Source organism: Habropoda laboriosa, unplaced genomic scaffold (genome assembly GCF_001263275.1).
Source record: "Habropoda laboriosa isolate 0110345459 unplaced genomic scaffold, ASM126327v1 scaffold186, whole genome shotgun sequence".
Lineage (NCBI taxonomy): Eukaryota > Metazoa > Arthropoda > Insecta > Hymenoptera > Apidae > Habropoda > Habropoda laboriosa.
Window position 1 is genome coordinate 734793 of NW_017100427.1, and position 16664 is coordinate 751456.

Sequence of the window (16664 nt, forward strand, 5' to 3'; positions counted from 1 at the left end):
TAAGTGACTCGAGATGAACGTAAACATTTTTCTAGAATAGAGAAGAATTTCTGCTTTAATTAACCGCCGCTTTCGTTCGCCCTTTTTAAGATCGCCTGATTATTTCAGTCTGCTCGACATACGGGGTGTTCTTTTAATATGACCACTCTAGCGCACTATTTCACCTTCTTTCTGAGTTAGGTGACGAATAATTAAACAACGATTGCACATATTTATTAAAAAAAAAATTGCCTTTGATAATTCTTCGCCGTTTAAAATTTTTTTTATAAAACTGACTACAGCTTACATTAGTATGTTTCTTAAGGTATTCAACGCTAATTGACTGCCTTTGATCAAAGCTAATCAACAGTGACAGTTTGATAGGTTTAATTGTCAAAGTTGAATAAGAAATTTTCACGTTAAATAGGAAACTTTGAACTCTAATCTCTAGAGTTCTAGAACTCGAAGTCTGCATACATTCCTTAGTAACACGATTGCAATTCTAAAATTCGCATTCAAAAACTAACAGATTAAAAAAAATCACAATGTGTAACTGAAATGAATGAACATTACAAACACCAATCTCAGCTAGCATTTCCTCATTACACAACATTTACCCGCCGCAAAGCTGCACTGTGCCAGTATAACATCCTACAACTTCCGCCCAGCAAACTCTAACATTTCAATGTAATATCAAACTCTAAGATCCCACAAAAATGATAGAAAATCACATATGTATCACTTTATCACAGCACACAGGTAACAAATTAAATTCGCCAAAAGGCAATCAAGCTTGGGAAATAAAAAGAAGCGAAAGGAAAAGCGACTGTTCGGCAAGAGGAAGGAAGGAGAGAATGGGTATCCGAAGGGCGAGCGTTTTCGTTGAAAAATTCAGCGTAAAATGGCCGGTCGTAGGTCGAGGAAAGCGTAAAGAATTCCAGGGTCCCGGTCTAACGCAGTTAATTTGGCGAATGGGGCTGTCCCTCCACCCTGAACATGCCCACTGCCGTCGCATATACGGGACTCGAGCACACGTAACGCACGCGTGTGCATGTACACATCGTGTGCACACTAGTATACCGGGTGATCCTGGCGGAGTCTAATAAAAAGCATCCCCGTGAGCCGTAGGATGGTTGGGTCAGAAGTCCATTCGGAAAATGGAGGGACCCGGTCGTCCAACTAAATCTACCCGATAACGTGCACGTATTGTCCATGTTAGGCTACGTTTAAAAATCGACTGCATCCAAATCGACGTGAATTAAGAAACGAAACGTGACTTAAAAAATGTGCAGATCCTTAATTTGTATTACGACGTGAAAAATACGGTTACAGGATAGTTTGAGAATTTTCACGAATTTTTCGTTCGAACGTGGTACCAGACCAAACCTATCCGGTCTGTTAGCAAGACGTATGGGATACGGCTAGTCCTGGCCAGGGTTCGACTCGACTTCCGACTTTCCCTGCAGAAAACATTGAGTCTGAGGGGTGGCGGCCTCATCCCTCCCCGCCGGGATCGCAAAAGACGCTATAAATTCTGGCCATCCTATCCCCCCCGGCAAACCCCCCCCTTGTCGACTTCCGAGGATAGTGGCCAAAAGTAAGAAGAGTAGCTATATCGATACTCTCTCCCTTGGAAGTCGCAGTTCTTCGGTACACAAAGTGCTGCTGTGACGCTTTCATCCTTGTCGAAACGCTGGTTCGAGCGTAAACCGACCTGATTCATGGTATGGAAAATGATTGACGGAGGAGGGACAAGTCGGCGGTTTGTTGCTTAAGCAAGTGTTTACGGGACACCGGAGATTTTTGGAAACGTGAAATTAGAGGAGGTTCGAGATTGTTGTTTTTTTTTAGGGAGTGATTTAAGGGTTGAGAATTAAATAGTAGGAGATTTGTAGAGTTTTCAACGGATAGATGTATTTTATGGGAAATTTGGTATCTATAGACTGGTAGGATTAATTTACGTTTAGAACAATGCGAGCTACAGCTCGTCAATAAGATAAAGAACGCTAGTTGGCAGCGATCGACTTACGCAACGACGAAATAAATGTCAGAACTAATCGTGAGACAGGAATAGACACCAAATGGGTTTAGAGTCAGGACGTGTAAATGTTCCACTGATCGCTAAAATACGTGGATATTAAGTAATTCGTGAAGAATTTCTGTGATAAGAATCCAAATGGAGATTGTGTCGATGAAATTAAAGTTTGCACAGATTTTTCTTGGAAATAAAAGGATATTGCAAAATAGCGAGCTAAATTATAATTTGAAACTCCGTCAGAAATGATTGCAATTAATTCCGTAAATGAAAAAAAAAAAAAAAAACAATACCGGTGCGCTGCGCTTAAATTTCAATCTTTGTCGATTAATTTCCGACGATTCGGTTACACTATTTCCAAGAAACTAACCGGTGTTGATGATACAAAAAGGAAAGAACGAAAAGGTGACGGTGCGATGAAAAACCACGAACAAACCCATCTTACTGGCGCTTCCGGACAGGAAATCTACGCCCGCCACGGACCGTCGACCAATCGAATCTCACAGGGAATTTAACACCCCTCTGGCTGGACGGAAAAAAGCCGAAATTTCCAATTTTATCGAATCTCCGGTCGTCTGTCCCTTAAACAAATATTACCGCGACTGGTGACTGATCGATAGGAAACTGCAATGAAATTTATTACGATTTTCATTCTATTAGGCCCCAACCGCTTTCGTCGAGGATTCAATCTAAAAAAAAAAAAAAAAACGAGCAATCAATTTCGCCGATGTTCCGATCCAGACAACGTAACGCACCGCGTAATTACGCAATACGAGCCGTCGCTTGGTAATTTCTATATAAAAATCATTACACAACAGTGTTCGTTTTTGGACGATTGTGCAAGGTCTTGTGTACCTATTGTCAAGTCGCGCGGAAATTACGTCCGTGTTTGTGCTCAAAATTGTATTCGACTGACCCGTGGAAACCAGAGGGACGTCACACTTTTACGTAATAGTAAAGGGGACGAAGGTATAGTTAAATTTTCAAAACTCGCTGGATCTCTCGATCGTACCGTTCTGTTATTACGTGTCGGATTTGGAAGTCCTTGGAGTATCTTTGGGTTGTACCATTTTCGTCACACTACGTGTGTTGGTCACTCTTTTAACTGGTTTTGCCACGGTTTAACTGGCGTTCGTAAGTATTGGGACACCCGTTGTGTTCGCGTAGAAAGTATTATACGATTTAAATTACGTCGGTAATCCTCCGCGGTGAAGGGTTGAAAGTCGCCCTTTCGGGCGAAGGGTTGAAATATCTCGAGAAATATTAGAGGTAAAAGAATAGTGTACATTGGCAAATTTTGTATTTATCACCAACGAATTTGAAAAATAAAAGGTAATAAATAATTTTGACTGAATACGCCAACTACCCTCATTTTTTAGGGCGATTTTCACCCCTTCGATGTGGACGATTGCTGACAAAAAGAATACGTGTCAAATATTTTTTTCAGTACTACGATATACCAAAGTTTCACCGATATCGGTGATCATCACTTCGAGATATTCGAAAAATGTACGCGCCCCAAAATCGCTTATCATTTTCACACGTTAAGCAGAACTTTTAACGCACGAAGATACACCGAACAAAGCTTCCAGAAGTAAAATGTGATTTTATGTTTGGAAAAGCACCTTTTCCACGAACCACTGCTTCGCTATATAGCCAACCATCGCGCAAGAAGTCGAGGGAAGAATGTTCAGCGGCAAAAGGAAGGAGAGGAAGAAATGCAACGAAAGAAGAGAAATATCCATCGGTGCAGGCACAGCATCTGCGTGAACGACCTTATCGGAAAGACATAAACGCCTGAAATCCGGGCCGTAAATTAGGATCGACAGAATGCCGGACTCTTCTCCCGTGTCCTTCTTTCGATTCTCTCCCTCTCCGCCATCGCTCTAATATTTTTACCGTCTTCGCCCGATTCACGATCCTCCACGGTGAAAAGACTCACCGTCGTGTCACGACTCGCTACTTCCTGGCGCCCCCTTCGTCGCCGCGCGGCCGGAAATCAGATTCACCGTATTGTTTCGAGGGGAGAACGCCACGGCTGTCGCGGAAGATAAGAACTTTACGATTGCCACGGAGAAAAATGAGTATCGCCCAACGATTAACCCGGGAAAATTTATTTGCATTTCTCACGAGGACTGCTGCTCGAGTGGATTCACTCCGTTCAACGGTGAACGCTGATACAGACTCTCGTATTAGGTTGTCGCTGATAAGATGACCGAGGTATCGATAATATTTTCACTATGTGTAGATTTAGCGATGTATGTAGTCCTCTTTCTCTCCAAGGAATTAAGGACAATTTGTTTTTGAACGAAGTCAATTTTTTTCCAAATAAAACGTGATCGGTGAAATTTGATCCTGATCTATGGTTAACTTTTGAACAGTAAAATGATTAACGAATTTGGGGTAATTTAGACAGAATAAATAAGTGAAAGAAATATCAATAGACTAGAAACTATTGATTCTGAAATTAGGGTAATGTTACGTGCACGAAAATATTCAAGATGAAGATCACGATCGAGTGATATTCATAAATTGCAAAATTAACATTTCTGTGATTTAAACGAAGTTGTCTTTCGTCTGCAAAGACGTGCTTCTCCAAAGTTTCTCTCCCTCTCATCGCTCGTGTTCGTTTCACCCTCGTTTCGCCCGCGAGGTCACCATCGTGCTTCTTGATCGTTCGATGAATTAAACGACGAAATTAAGTCGTCCCAATCTTTCCACCCAAACATTCTACTTAAAAGTTCTCCATCACACGTCACAATACATCATTGAAAACTCCTTAAAGTAAATTTTCTTCCATAGCAACGCCATTATTTCCCTACTCGTTTCACTCTACCATCAATCGCAAAGGTCCACCAAAAAAAAAAAAAAAGAAAACCGTCGCAATTCCCCAAAACACAATTAATCTCGCAAACTCCCCAAAACAGCGTTCTCACCCGTCACCCAAAGATCGTCCCCGAGTTTATTCCAGAAACCAGCGAACGGCATCGCGGCGCACACATCCAGCAGCCGCGTCGCGTGACCATTACAGGAGTGAAGAATTTTTATGTCCGCCGGAGATAAGGGGGAAGGATGACGATCCTTGTGTCGATCCTGGCGGTGCTAGTGCCAGGAAAGAAGAGAGCCAGCTTGATGGCGGGATGTTCGGCGGCGCAAAAGCGTGGGGGGAGAAGGAGGAAGGTAAGGAAGAGGATGGTGGCAGTGGAGAGTCTATGCCGTAACAAGGGTGGCACGATTTCAAGAATGCGGAGCACGTTCTCAACCAATGCCGGCAGCCAGGCAGTAAAACAAATACGCCCTCCCTATATACGGGGTGTCCCGGCAATACCGCGTACGTCTACACGCGTATACCTCACTCCAGCGAAATCCCTGGCTGTAGGTGGAGGCCTCGTTACCGATACGAATGGAGGTAATGCAGCGTATACGTAGTGAAACCTTTTCATGGCCTCCTCGGGGAAACACGTCTTTGCAGACGAAAGACAAATTAACTGGAGAGAAAGCGAGAGAGAGAGGAAGACGAGGTAAAGTACGAAAGAGTATTTCCCTACTCTCTCTCTCTCTCTCTCTTTCTCCCTCACCGTTTATGTTCGTTTTACCCTCGTTTCACCCACGAGGTCACCAGCGTGCTCGTTGATCGTTCGATAAATTAAAACGACGAAAGTTGAGGCGTCTCGATCCCGTGACCGAGGCCACACGCGTCTCTCTACTCTAAGCTCCGGTGTAAAAAAAATCGACTACGGAGTAATTGGTATCGCGTCGCTTATATCGACGTAGCCCGGGCGAAGCGCGCGATTACGTATTGACGTGAGTACCTCGAGTCTGGAATCCGGAATAAAGCAGTCAATTATGGTAGAGGCTCCCCTTTCAAGTATTCCCCACGAGGAGCACACGAAATCCCCGGTAGAAACTGAACGCGAAACGGCCGATAAAAGCGTACAATGACTGGTACGAGGACGGAAACGCAAATGTCCTCTTTCACCGGCGCAAGAGACGTCGTCCTCTTTGGAGGGCAGCGAATGATGGACAGGTGAAAGAAGTGGCCAATGTGGGCTGGTTTCGGCGTCTCATGTGACACACACGTCACCAGCCTTTGTTTTTTTTTCACTTTTGATCGAGTGCTCCGGCTCTCCTTTGTCCCTCTCGCCTCTCCAGCCCCTTTTTTTTTCAGCCAGTTCGTTTAGCACCGGCGAGAATTTTCTTTGGGACAAGCCCGCGGAAATTGAGCCAGACAGACGAGAGAATCCGAGGGAACGGGGGCTCTGCCGCGATAATAGGAGGTATAAACGGACGGACGTTGAATTTAGAACTGTTCTGCACGGTGAACGGTAGTTGAACAGCTTAGATGAGAAAAAACATTTATAATCGGTAAACGATTTTTAAGGAAGTGATCTTTTTATTGCGTATTTGGTAAATGTCAGGTCGTCCTGAATGTTCCCGCGGTTTTAACCGTTCACTTTGAGAACACATAGCTCCATTGAAATTAAGAATTTCTATTTAAAATAATTTCTATAATTTTCCATACGCTTTTGTCCACGTATTACAAGAGAATTAATTAGTTCGTAAAGATCCTAACTTGTTCCTAAAAAATTCTAACGCTTAAATCTTTAATCAAATCCTAAGTCAAAAGTAATTCAAGCCATCGAGGAATTTTCCAAAAATTATTAATCCATATCAGCTCGTCAAAATTATGCAAATCTCGTTCAGTTACAATCGAATTAAAAAAAGGAGCAACCTGCTCCCAATCGCGAACGGTGTACCTGTCGTCCACGTTTCTTCGCTCTGATCCCTGATCTCTGCTCACAATCAAGCAGCACGTGGACGTTTTGCTCCCGTTTTCGAAAGGGTCTCCGAGCGATGGACCAGTTTTTCACCTGATCTGGATCACGATCTATTTTCGTTCCGTCGACAGTGTCTCATCCCTTCGAGCGGAACCTGTTTGCTCGCGTGGCGAGGTCCTGCCCTCTCGAACGCTCTCGCGGATCCTGTCCCGTTGGAAAACTGGTCCATCCGGAAGGGGATGCTGCTGCCGCCTCTTCGCAACAATGACCGCTGTCCACTTTCCATTGTTGACGTAGGCAAACCGCAAAATGAACCCAGTTAGCCTTTGACTTTTATTCTGAAATCTTGCCGGCCAATTTCCGCTGACAGAGAACTGGTCCACAGTAAAGGGGGATGCGACAGCATCTCTTTTGTGTACAGTGGTCAGTGTCTAGTTAAGAGCAATAAACTTCGGCCACAAAACGTCGAGCCGGTTACCCTTTGACTCTCTTGTTGAGACAGAATGACTGAAAGCGTACCCCTTTTTTTAAGGGGTGCCTGGTGTCCCGTATGTGGATAAATAAATTGTTGAAACGAGGTAAGATTGATTGGTATAGTGTGCTCATTTTGGGACAATAAGAAATTTAATCTAAACTGCAAGTAATATTGAGAGGGAATAGTTCTTATTTTGGCTTCAATTTGGAGTAGCTAAAGAGTTCTGTACATTGACGTATATGTGTATATGTGAAAATGAGCGATAGTAATTTTTTTTTAATTGTGAAACATAGTCTGTAGTAGTTTGTTACATTTTGGAGATTGTCCCGCCAAAAAAGATTACGCCTACGGTACCTCCACCCTTTAATAGGCCCTCTAATAGAGTCTATGGTAAGCTATGGTAAGCTATGGGAAGGGAACTAGGAATTGCAGAACTCCACCTTAACGACGTAAGATATACAGGGTGACAAGTTTCTATTTACTCAAGAAAATAATGTGGTCTAATTTAAAAAATTACTGTGAAACATGTCTGCACTTTCAGTTTTATACAAATAATAACTATCCACATAATAAATGAAGTTATAAATTAAATTTTAATTAATTACATTTTAATCCCAAACGAGATATTGTTGAATAAATTTCTCTCAAAAAAAATGTTACTTCGTTGATAAAGCAAAAAGTGCCATTACCCATTTAAGATAAAGCAGTTCCCGTAAGTTCGACAAAAGAGAAAAGAGAAAACTGTAAAATTTATTTGCACTGCGAAAGATTAATATATCTAAAACTAAAATTAATTAAAAAATTAAAAAATAAACGAAAGTACACAAATTGGATACCAACAGAAATTGTATTAAAGCTTTGTGAAAGGGGTCCAATAAAATGTGTGTTGTTTCAACTGTTTCCAGGCAACACCATGCCGCATATCAGGTGCATAAGAAGTGTCACTACGTACGACAAGTATATTATGGATTACTAACGCAAAACTGGAAAAAGCAAAACGTCCCTTGTGTCATCTTGACATGTACGCAACGAATCCTCAACGAGTGTGCAATAATTTGTGTGAACAAGAACAGGCGAAACTACAGAAAATCAGAGAGCTGACGAAGCTTTTAAAGGTCGGTTAACACAGATATTAAAAACTACTTTGCAATACGTGATAAACATACGTATCTCTCCTATTCCACAGGATACGGACAAAAATCTAACTACTTGCGAGCAAGTTTTGGCAACTTACATCAGGAAACGTATAAGGGTATGTAGAAAATTATTTCACTCTTTATGTTATATGAATCGTGTATTTTCTTTTTCACTGATAATAATCATGATAGTGATTTATAATATTTATGATGCGCAACTTCTGAATAATTTTAGAACGAGAAGTATATTTTAATTATTTAATGAATATCGAAAGCAGCAAAAACAATTTACGTTCGAACAAACTATGAAGATAATGTCTCAGTCTCGGAGTTCGATATTATTTTAACAATTACTCGGTGCAGAAGCTCTTAAATACTAACAAAAGAAGTGATATATATTCGTAAGGTGATGAAAACGTCTTGGACCATTTTATTTTCGCCCAATTACCATCCCTTGTACCAGCCACCGTGACCATAGCCACGATATCCAGAATATCCACCATACCCATCATATCCATGGCCGTAATACGACCATCCTGGGTACCATCCATAACCAATACCATACCTAAAATCATAATTCGTTAACATCTCTGCGATATCCAATTACTTCCACAACAATTGAAATAGTTTCAAAAATTCCTAACAATTAATCCACTCAACGAAAAACGTCCAAGAAAATGACGAAAAACGTTATTCGAGATAAAATAATTTTTCAGACACTCACAAGTAATTGTTATAATAATTGACGTAGGTATAAGAATAAAAGAATTTTTCGAATCTTTGACGATATTTCGACACACGAAAAACCTCGCCGATGGGTATCCCTTTCGCAATAATATGTATATAAAATAATAAAGATTCTAAAATTTCGTCACTGTTTCCTTTTCGATATTTAGAAATCCGCAGAATTTTCTTCAAAGGTAAACAGAGAAAAATCAGTTAAAATTCTGCCTATCAGAACACAGCGAAACAACAGGAAGTTTGTTAATACCGTACAAAATATTCGACATCCTGTTACAAAATGCAACAGCAAGATTCGCCGAAGCAAGCCGCTATTTTTTCCGCAAAATCTTTCTAGATCGGAAAGTTTCTTGCGACAATCTACCTACCAAGGCCAACCGTAACCTCCGTAGCCGTATCCTCCGTAACTCCACGGATTCCAACCGTGACTTCTCTTCGTTACTTTCTTGTCGTCCTGTGCCTGATCCTGCGAATTCGACTCCTCCTGATTCCCACTTTCCATCTGTTGCGGCACGTCATTGGTGCTCGTCGCTTTTTCCGGGTTGTTGGCTGACGATGGCACAGTGGCGTCTATCCCAATGGCAAAAATGGCCAAATATAGAAGCAACTAGAACGACGATCGAACGTCACCAAGGCGCTATATTTCTCGCCAAAGATCGGCGAAGAGATCACTATTCCACTGATCGAACGGAACGAGCAAATTTTCTTTTTTTTTTACGAGAGAACTTTGCAGGATTCTTACCACAAGATTCATGTTAAACCTGGCTCACTTATCGAACTGTGTGGTCCAATAGGGTGGAGAGTTCTTTTATACTAGGTGCACTATGGAAATCTATGCTCAATTCTGGATTCACCGGTATTTTCTAATCCCTGACAAGTCCCTGATACACTTTCCATGTACGGAATCGTTTTAACCACGTAACGGAATTCATTTGGATCGAACAGCGAAAACGCCCAACTCTTTAATGGAAACGCGACCACGTAATCGAAATCTTGTTCCATTGTTCTGGCCGCTGCATGTGAAGTTTTGCCCCACGCCGCGTTTTACGTGATGTACACCTGTGCGAAGCTGAATAAATTTTAACGCGAACTTTCTTCACAGACAAAACATGGTGCGTGATGATCTTGCGTGAAAAATTAATTACGCAGATCAATTCGTCATTGAGAAACAAAAGCTCCACATTTATACCATTTCTCTATGTCTATCCCTTCCTCCATTTTTCATCTCTTCCAAGATTTTCGACCAAATAGGTTTCAAACTCGAGGACTCGTTTCACCTCCTCAGCGTGAATGGGGGGAAAATAAAAAAAAAAAAGTACGGGTAAATGTTTTCTTGTGTCGATAACAGGAAACACCGTGTATATTGATATGAATAAAATAACTTCCTGTTTTCCCGCGGTAATAAAGAATCATACGAGAAAGCCTAATCGATTTATCCCCATCTCGTTCGACTGGCATGTCGCTTACAAAAACACCAGTCGGTCGTAGATCCTGTCTTTGATTGATACAGTGGACTTGAAAGTCCTTAAGCCATTTAGAGACTGACTAGCTATCCAAGCTGAACAAAAAAGGAAGTCTGACAACCTAATCGAGGAAATACTAATTTGGCTGTAACAGCTCCAAGTGTTCTACGAGATTAACACCAAATGAATTCTTCCCTTCGACTGTAATTGGGTCCTTTTTCACCCAATTACCTTGCGTTTAACAATTTTTTTGAACCTAGGCGACAAACTTTCAATGCAACATTAACACTTTAAACGCCGAGCCCGCCTAATTTTTGCAGGTTTGCGCAGAAAAATGTATGATATCTCTTGAATCGTCGCTGCGCGAGTTTCCGCAATGTTCTGTTTCGCAAGACTGATTTTATTTTATTTCGTAAAAGTGCATGTTTCTAGAAAACTCGTAAACATTGCGGCGCTTTAAGTCAAGTTTCCAACGAAACAGCTTCAAGTGTTAAGAGAACATAAACTCGGTAACGCTGGAAATCGTCTTAAAAAGAAGCCAAGACAGCGATGGGTGAAAAAAGGATCGAAGACAGTAGCAGAGTTAACAATCTCCTATCATGGAAAAGAAATTTCCCACAAACCTGTACAATCATCTGGTACCATGCCCTCGAAACGAAAATCCTCAGGTGGACGGAGCTAATAATGAACCGCAACACGAACCACGCTAGACACAGTGATCAGAGTGCCGATGAATATCACGTGTATCCTAACAATTTCACGGCAATTTCGCCGGTTGTAAAATACCCTGAGCAATCCTGCGGCTATAATATTTGCCATCCGGCATTGTTCCACGGAGAAAAGAATACGAGATAATGAGGAAATCGTTTTCCTACGTGGGAACGTTCCCAAAAGATGCACGCTATTCGCGTACGATTCACGCGTCTCTCGTAATTACGCCTAACGAGGTAAATAAGTAATTAGCTGACGTGCAGGTCGATCGAAGCGTACTTGAGGCAAATTGTCTGCCATCTCGAGGCTGCCGCTTGCCTGTCGGCCAACAGGAACTGGAGGTTACATAAAAAGGAAAGAAAAAACCGCGACCCTTCTCCCAATTTGTCGTTAACGTCCCTTTTTTCTCTTCTCTCCACGTTCTATCCCGTCTCGAACGGAATTGTCCCCTTAAGGAGGGTTTTGTCACGCCAGTCCAGGAAATCGAACTGACACCATTTTGTCGGAGAACTTTCTCTGGGTGGAGAACAGGTGACATAATCGACACACTTATGAAAGTGCGGCTGGTAAATAACTAAAACCCGGTTTATTGTGCCCGATGACATAATCGCCGTGCCAGCTGATCGAGTATAACGTGCACTTTGTATCCGATGATGGTAATCGAGCTCTAGTTACGCACGTATCTATTCTGTTTCTCAACCACCGGTTCGTACACCGATTGCCTTTCTACGAAGAAGCAGTTTTGGAAAACTGTTTTATTCTCACTTGATCTCCCGTGTCGCTCCATCGAGCCTGTATCTTCGCGGGTAACTTTTAATTAGTCGCTTTGTCTGTCGTTGCGCAACAATGGATAGAATTCTGACGCGATGAAATACCGCCGGGATAAGAAGTTTCTGAAGAAGAGGATTTTTGTCTGACGTCGGGGGGAAAGGATTCGAATAAACGTTAGACGGAATTCTTTGCGAGATTGCAATGGAATTAGTTACGGTTGAAATTCTTTCGGATATGCGTTACATGTGTTCGTTCCATTCGGAAATATCAATTACAATTTACTAAATGTGCCTATTACGGTTGAACGAGTCGCTGCTAGCTGAATAAAGGATAGAGTGAAATCGTACGTTAACGAGTATCGCCTAACGATTCGCTATTGATAAAAGTGTGCATAGTAGTAATTTCATTGCGCTAGCACCGAGTGTGGAACGGGTTTCTCAATTTAACGCGTTTTACGCTAATAGGAACTAGATTTCTCGGTGGAGCTCGTGATTACCGAGCTGTTTTCATTACGCGAGAAAAGTCTGTGAAATGGGCCGGGTTACTGTAACGGCTCGAATTTTTGATACGGATGAAAATATGTTCTGATAAAAAGTATGGAAGTGATGTTTACGAGTGACTTTGGACAATAATATTGCACACTAATGTGAATTATAAAATGCCACGAACTTGGTTAGTAGATTCTCACTTTATCGATAAAAGGTAAGATTAACAGTGCAAATTTTTCATTCGAAAATTTTTATCGACTGGAAAGTTAAATTTGGGAAAAATCAAAAGTGACGTATTTCATTACTGTTGCGTATACTTTTAAAACTTCCAATTCGCAAATTTTCAATGATACAAAAATAAAATTCTCCATGCAATTTTTGTTCGTCGAAGTATCAAAATATTGTTCGATATATTTTCGAAAATTTGTAATTTGCAAATTTTCAATATCAAATAAAATATTCCAAAACAACTTTTGTTCGTCGAAGTAACAAAATATTGTTCGATATATTTTCGAAAATTTGTAATTCGAGAATTTCCGAAAAAATTCTCCAAGCAATTTCTCCTCGTCGAAGTAACAGAATATTATTCCATACATTTTCAAAACTTCCAATTCTAAAATTTCCCACGACTATCGAACAAAATCTCGCTAAAAAGCGAAGTAGAACAGAGAAAACCTAACGTCGTCACAATCGTTTCTGCATAATCCAATTACAATTCTCCCAGAATATCTCCGCATTTCTTGCGTCTGTTCTTCCGAATGAAATTCGATTACTTTCTAAAACGTTGGTGACGAAAAACCGCGCTTCAATTCGCCGTATCTTCGAGGCATGAAAAGAACACCGCGCCACGTTCCCTCCTGTAATTACGTCCCACGGCTCCCTCTGTAATTAAAAGAACCAGGTGCTCGCGTTGAATCTATTACGATCCTAACTATCGTCGTCTGAATCCGTGCAGTTCCGTGGTGTTTTCTTTCCCGCGTTACGACGTGCCGCTTCAGTTGTCGCAAATCAACGGGCGGCTCTGTGCAATTGAGGAGAAACTCGGCATTTCTTTCCGATGTTATGCAAAAATCCATCCCCGCCAGTTAGCATTTTGTTTAACGACGCTCGAGCGCGACACCGGTCCCGCAGTCCTCGCGGAATCTCCAGGTAACAAAGGTACCGACCGTTAGTCCCGACAAAACTTTGTCACACGATCACGTATACTTCGCTCGAATCACTCTCAGGCGTACCTAGCAGCGAATCGTGTCTACGTTAAACAAACCGGAGAAATAGAACTAAATTTGTTATCATAAAAACAAATGTCGAAAAATTGAACACGACTCAAGGACGTGAACGAAGATGTCACAGTGTCCAAGATCGTTGCATTGCTATTACTCGATGCGCAAAGTGTAACTTCCCACGAGAAAGTGGTCGAACATTCGACAATGAAGCTTAGGACATTCCAAGTGCTGTATTACCTATGCGTGCTGTGCACGTTCGTCCAGTCCGAGTCGATTTCGAGATCCAGCCCTTCGTTGAGCGCCCGAGGGACACAGGGAACTCTAAACGCAAACATACCGAGAGACAAACGAGCATTAGGTCTCATTCTTTCTGGCCTGGCGCAGGTCTTCGGGTACACGGTAAATCCTGTTCAAATAGCCTCGTTGCCCAATCCAACTTCCGAGGACGAAGCACGAGCGACTCCTAATAATAACCAGCAACCTCCGAATTCCACCGAATCGAGCGGTTCGTCGACCGCTGCCACGCCTAAACAGCGTGAAACGATCAGGTTCACAGGTGTGCTGAACTTCGGCAACAGCACCGGTCTTTTGGGCCACTTGCAGCAATACGAGAGGATATTTCATCGACAAAATGGCAGCTCTAATTCTACCGCTCAAACCCCTACGTCGTCCATCGCGCCACCTCAGCTCGATCCAAGAACGTCGATCTCCAACCAATCGACGCAGCCTCCTTTCCTGCTCAAGATTCCTCTGCCTAACGTAGCAGAACCACCCTTGCCCGTCGTTCCACAGTCACCTTTACCAGAGATTCCTCCGCAGGACATCCAGCTATCCTATCCCGGACCGTTGGTCCCGGTTCGCAAGGAGCAGCAACCGGTGTACAGGAAAAACGAGAGTACGGAGAGGACGACGGTGGAGAGCGAGGAAATTAAGAGTGGAAAGGAGGTGCAATCGGCTGCTCCGCCGAACGAGGAACCAGAGTGGAAGAAGGAACACGAGGAGAGACTGTCCGAGCTAGAGCGCAGGCAGGAGGAGCAGGCGCACCAGCTGAGGCAGCAGGAGTGGTACCGGAACGGAGGGAAAGATGACAATTACAGCGGCGAGGAGATCCGCCATGGAAACAACGACTGTGGGAACGAAGAGAAGGAGAATCTTAAGGGCGATCGATCTGAGGAGGAGGAAGATCGATACGAGAGCGGAGAAAGGATTGCAGAGTATCCTACGACTCAGAAAACGACGAATGCGGAGGAAGATTCGTATAGAAATTACAAGGACGAGGATTACAAGTACAAGCAATACGAGGACACTCCTGAGACTAGTGAGAATTATACTGGTATACAGTACAGCGAACCTCTGCCTTTGAGTGACGACGACGAACAACGACGACCTGAAGAACTGCGTAACAGTTACGGAGAACTTTTGGGCAACCGTGAACTGTTCGACGAGGGATTTTTGAATTATTTCTCCAAGTTCAAAGAACCTCTGAGCGACTTTTACAGCTCGTTTGCGCCTCGGGGGTCGAAGGAGGTGGAGGACTCGCGTGGTAAAGAGGAGGATCGAAGCGGCGAGAAAATCAGGGAAGAGGACGAGTCTCCGGCTAGGAATAAGTACGAGGAATATAGTTTGGAGGAGGACACGAGGAGGAAGGATGGTGAAGGTTCTAACGAAGACACTTCAGAACCGTCGTTAAGATATTCCAATAATATTTCATCGAACGGCAAGAATAGATCTTATTTGGAAGAACGGAGAACCAGCGAAGAAACGGATTTTAGCAAATACATGCCGCTCGTTGTCCCCGTTCGCTATCTCGACGCTCCTGAGGAATTAAAGAAAGCGAAATCGAGGCTCTTCACGAGCGAGAAATCGTCCAAGGATAATAACGGACCGAAAGCAGAAGCTACCAAGAAAGTTTCGTTCAAAGAACCGTACAGACCGAAAAAGGAGAATTTGAAGGCGATGGTGAATCCTTCGGAGAGACACACGCCGAAGAAACTTCACGAAGGTGAAGAGAAGGAGCTACAAGTATGGCCGCCGCCGTTTGATTTCGTTCTGGACGGGATAATTCATGCCAACGGTGTTCCGGTGAAATCGAGCAATAATAGTGGTATCAAAGTTTCGAATATTCGTCGAAAGCCCGATAAAGATACGCGGCAGCAACGAGGAAGAAGAGTAACGTTTGATAGTTCAACGGAAAAATCTCGCGACACTTCTGAGAATATCGATCGTCTTAAAAAAGATTTGGAACGTGGAAAAGTTTCTGAGAAACGACAGATGCTTCTTAATCGGCCTGTAAACGCTAAACGAGATAATCGAACGCCTGTTAAAATCGAAGAAATGAAATCTGATCGGAGAAAAGAGGAGCCAGAATTCTGGAAGCGTTACAAATACACTTTGAATAATAATTACAAAAACACCGAACGACCAAATATCGAGATACAGCGTCAGGTTCAAGTACAAGCTCCGGATTCGTTAAATTTGAAGAAATTGGAATTTTTAAAGCCGACTGAAAAAAGTGAGGTTATCGTAGAAAATGATTATACCGAATTATATCCTGAGCGAAATAAAAATAGCCAGGTTCGAGAAAAGTCTGAATCAATGACGACTTTTGATCCTGTGAAAAATTATAATTACTTCGATTTCGACGAAAATCCGTATCGTTTCAATTACGGTACGGAGAAATTGTCCGGAGATTTTGAGGTTAGTGGAAAAATGGAGGGCGAAGGAGCGATTGGTTTAGCTATGCCGCAAGAGGACGTGTATCGCTATGATGAAAGTTTAACGAAATTCGCCAGTGAACCAGAAAGCAGAAACGAGAAAGTCCAAGGCAGAGATTACGGAAATGCTGCTTCCACCGTGAGAGTAAT

At 42.6% G+C, this 16664-nt stretch overlaps 2 protein-coding genes across 2 annotated transcripts in view; one reads left to right on the forward strand and one right to left on the reverse strand.

Annotated features, from left to right (window-relative positions):
• Window positions 1–8847: 8847 nt before the first annotated feature.
• Window positions 8848–9898, reverse strand: LOC108575535 (5'-3' exoribonuclease 2-like). Its single transcript, XM_017938357.1, has 3 exons — window positions 9887–9898; window positions 9513–9751; window positions 8848–8968 (listed from the first exon to the last, which is right to left on the reverse strand). Exons 1-3 carry the CDS (start codon window positions 9896–9898, stop codon window positions 8848–8850), a joined length of 372 nt encoding a protein of 123 aa, XP_017793846.1.
• A 4106-nt stretch (window positions 9899–14004) lies between these two features.
• The window catches only part of LOC108575536 (golgin subfamily A member 6-like protein 22), a 3414-nt gene continuing 754 nt past the window's right edge, over window positions 14005–16664 (forward strand). The window contains exon 1 of the mRNA XM_017938358.1: window positions 14005–16659. Within this exon, the coding sequence (XP_017793847.1) occupies window positions 14005–16659 (2655 nt within the window). The remainder of the gene's footprint in view (window positions 16660–16664) is intronic.

What these genes read in the sequence shown, in the direction of transcription:
- LOC108575535 (XM_017938357.1), bottom strand. An exon ending in GGAGGTTACGGTTGGCCTTG is followed by an intron (nt 8,969 to 9,512) that starts GTAGGTAGATTG and finishes TTATGATTTTAG; the next exon opens with GTATGGTATTGGTTATGGAT.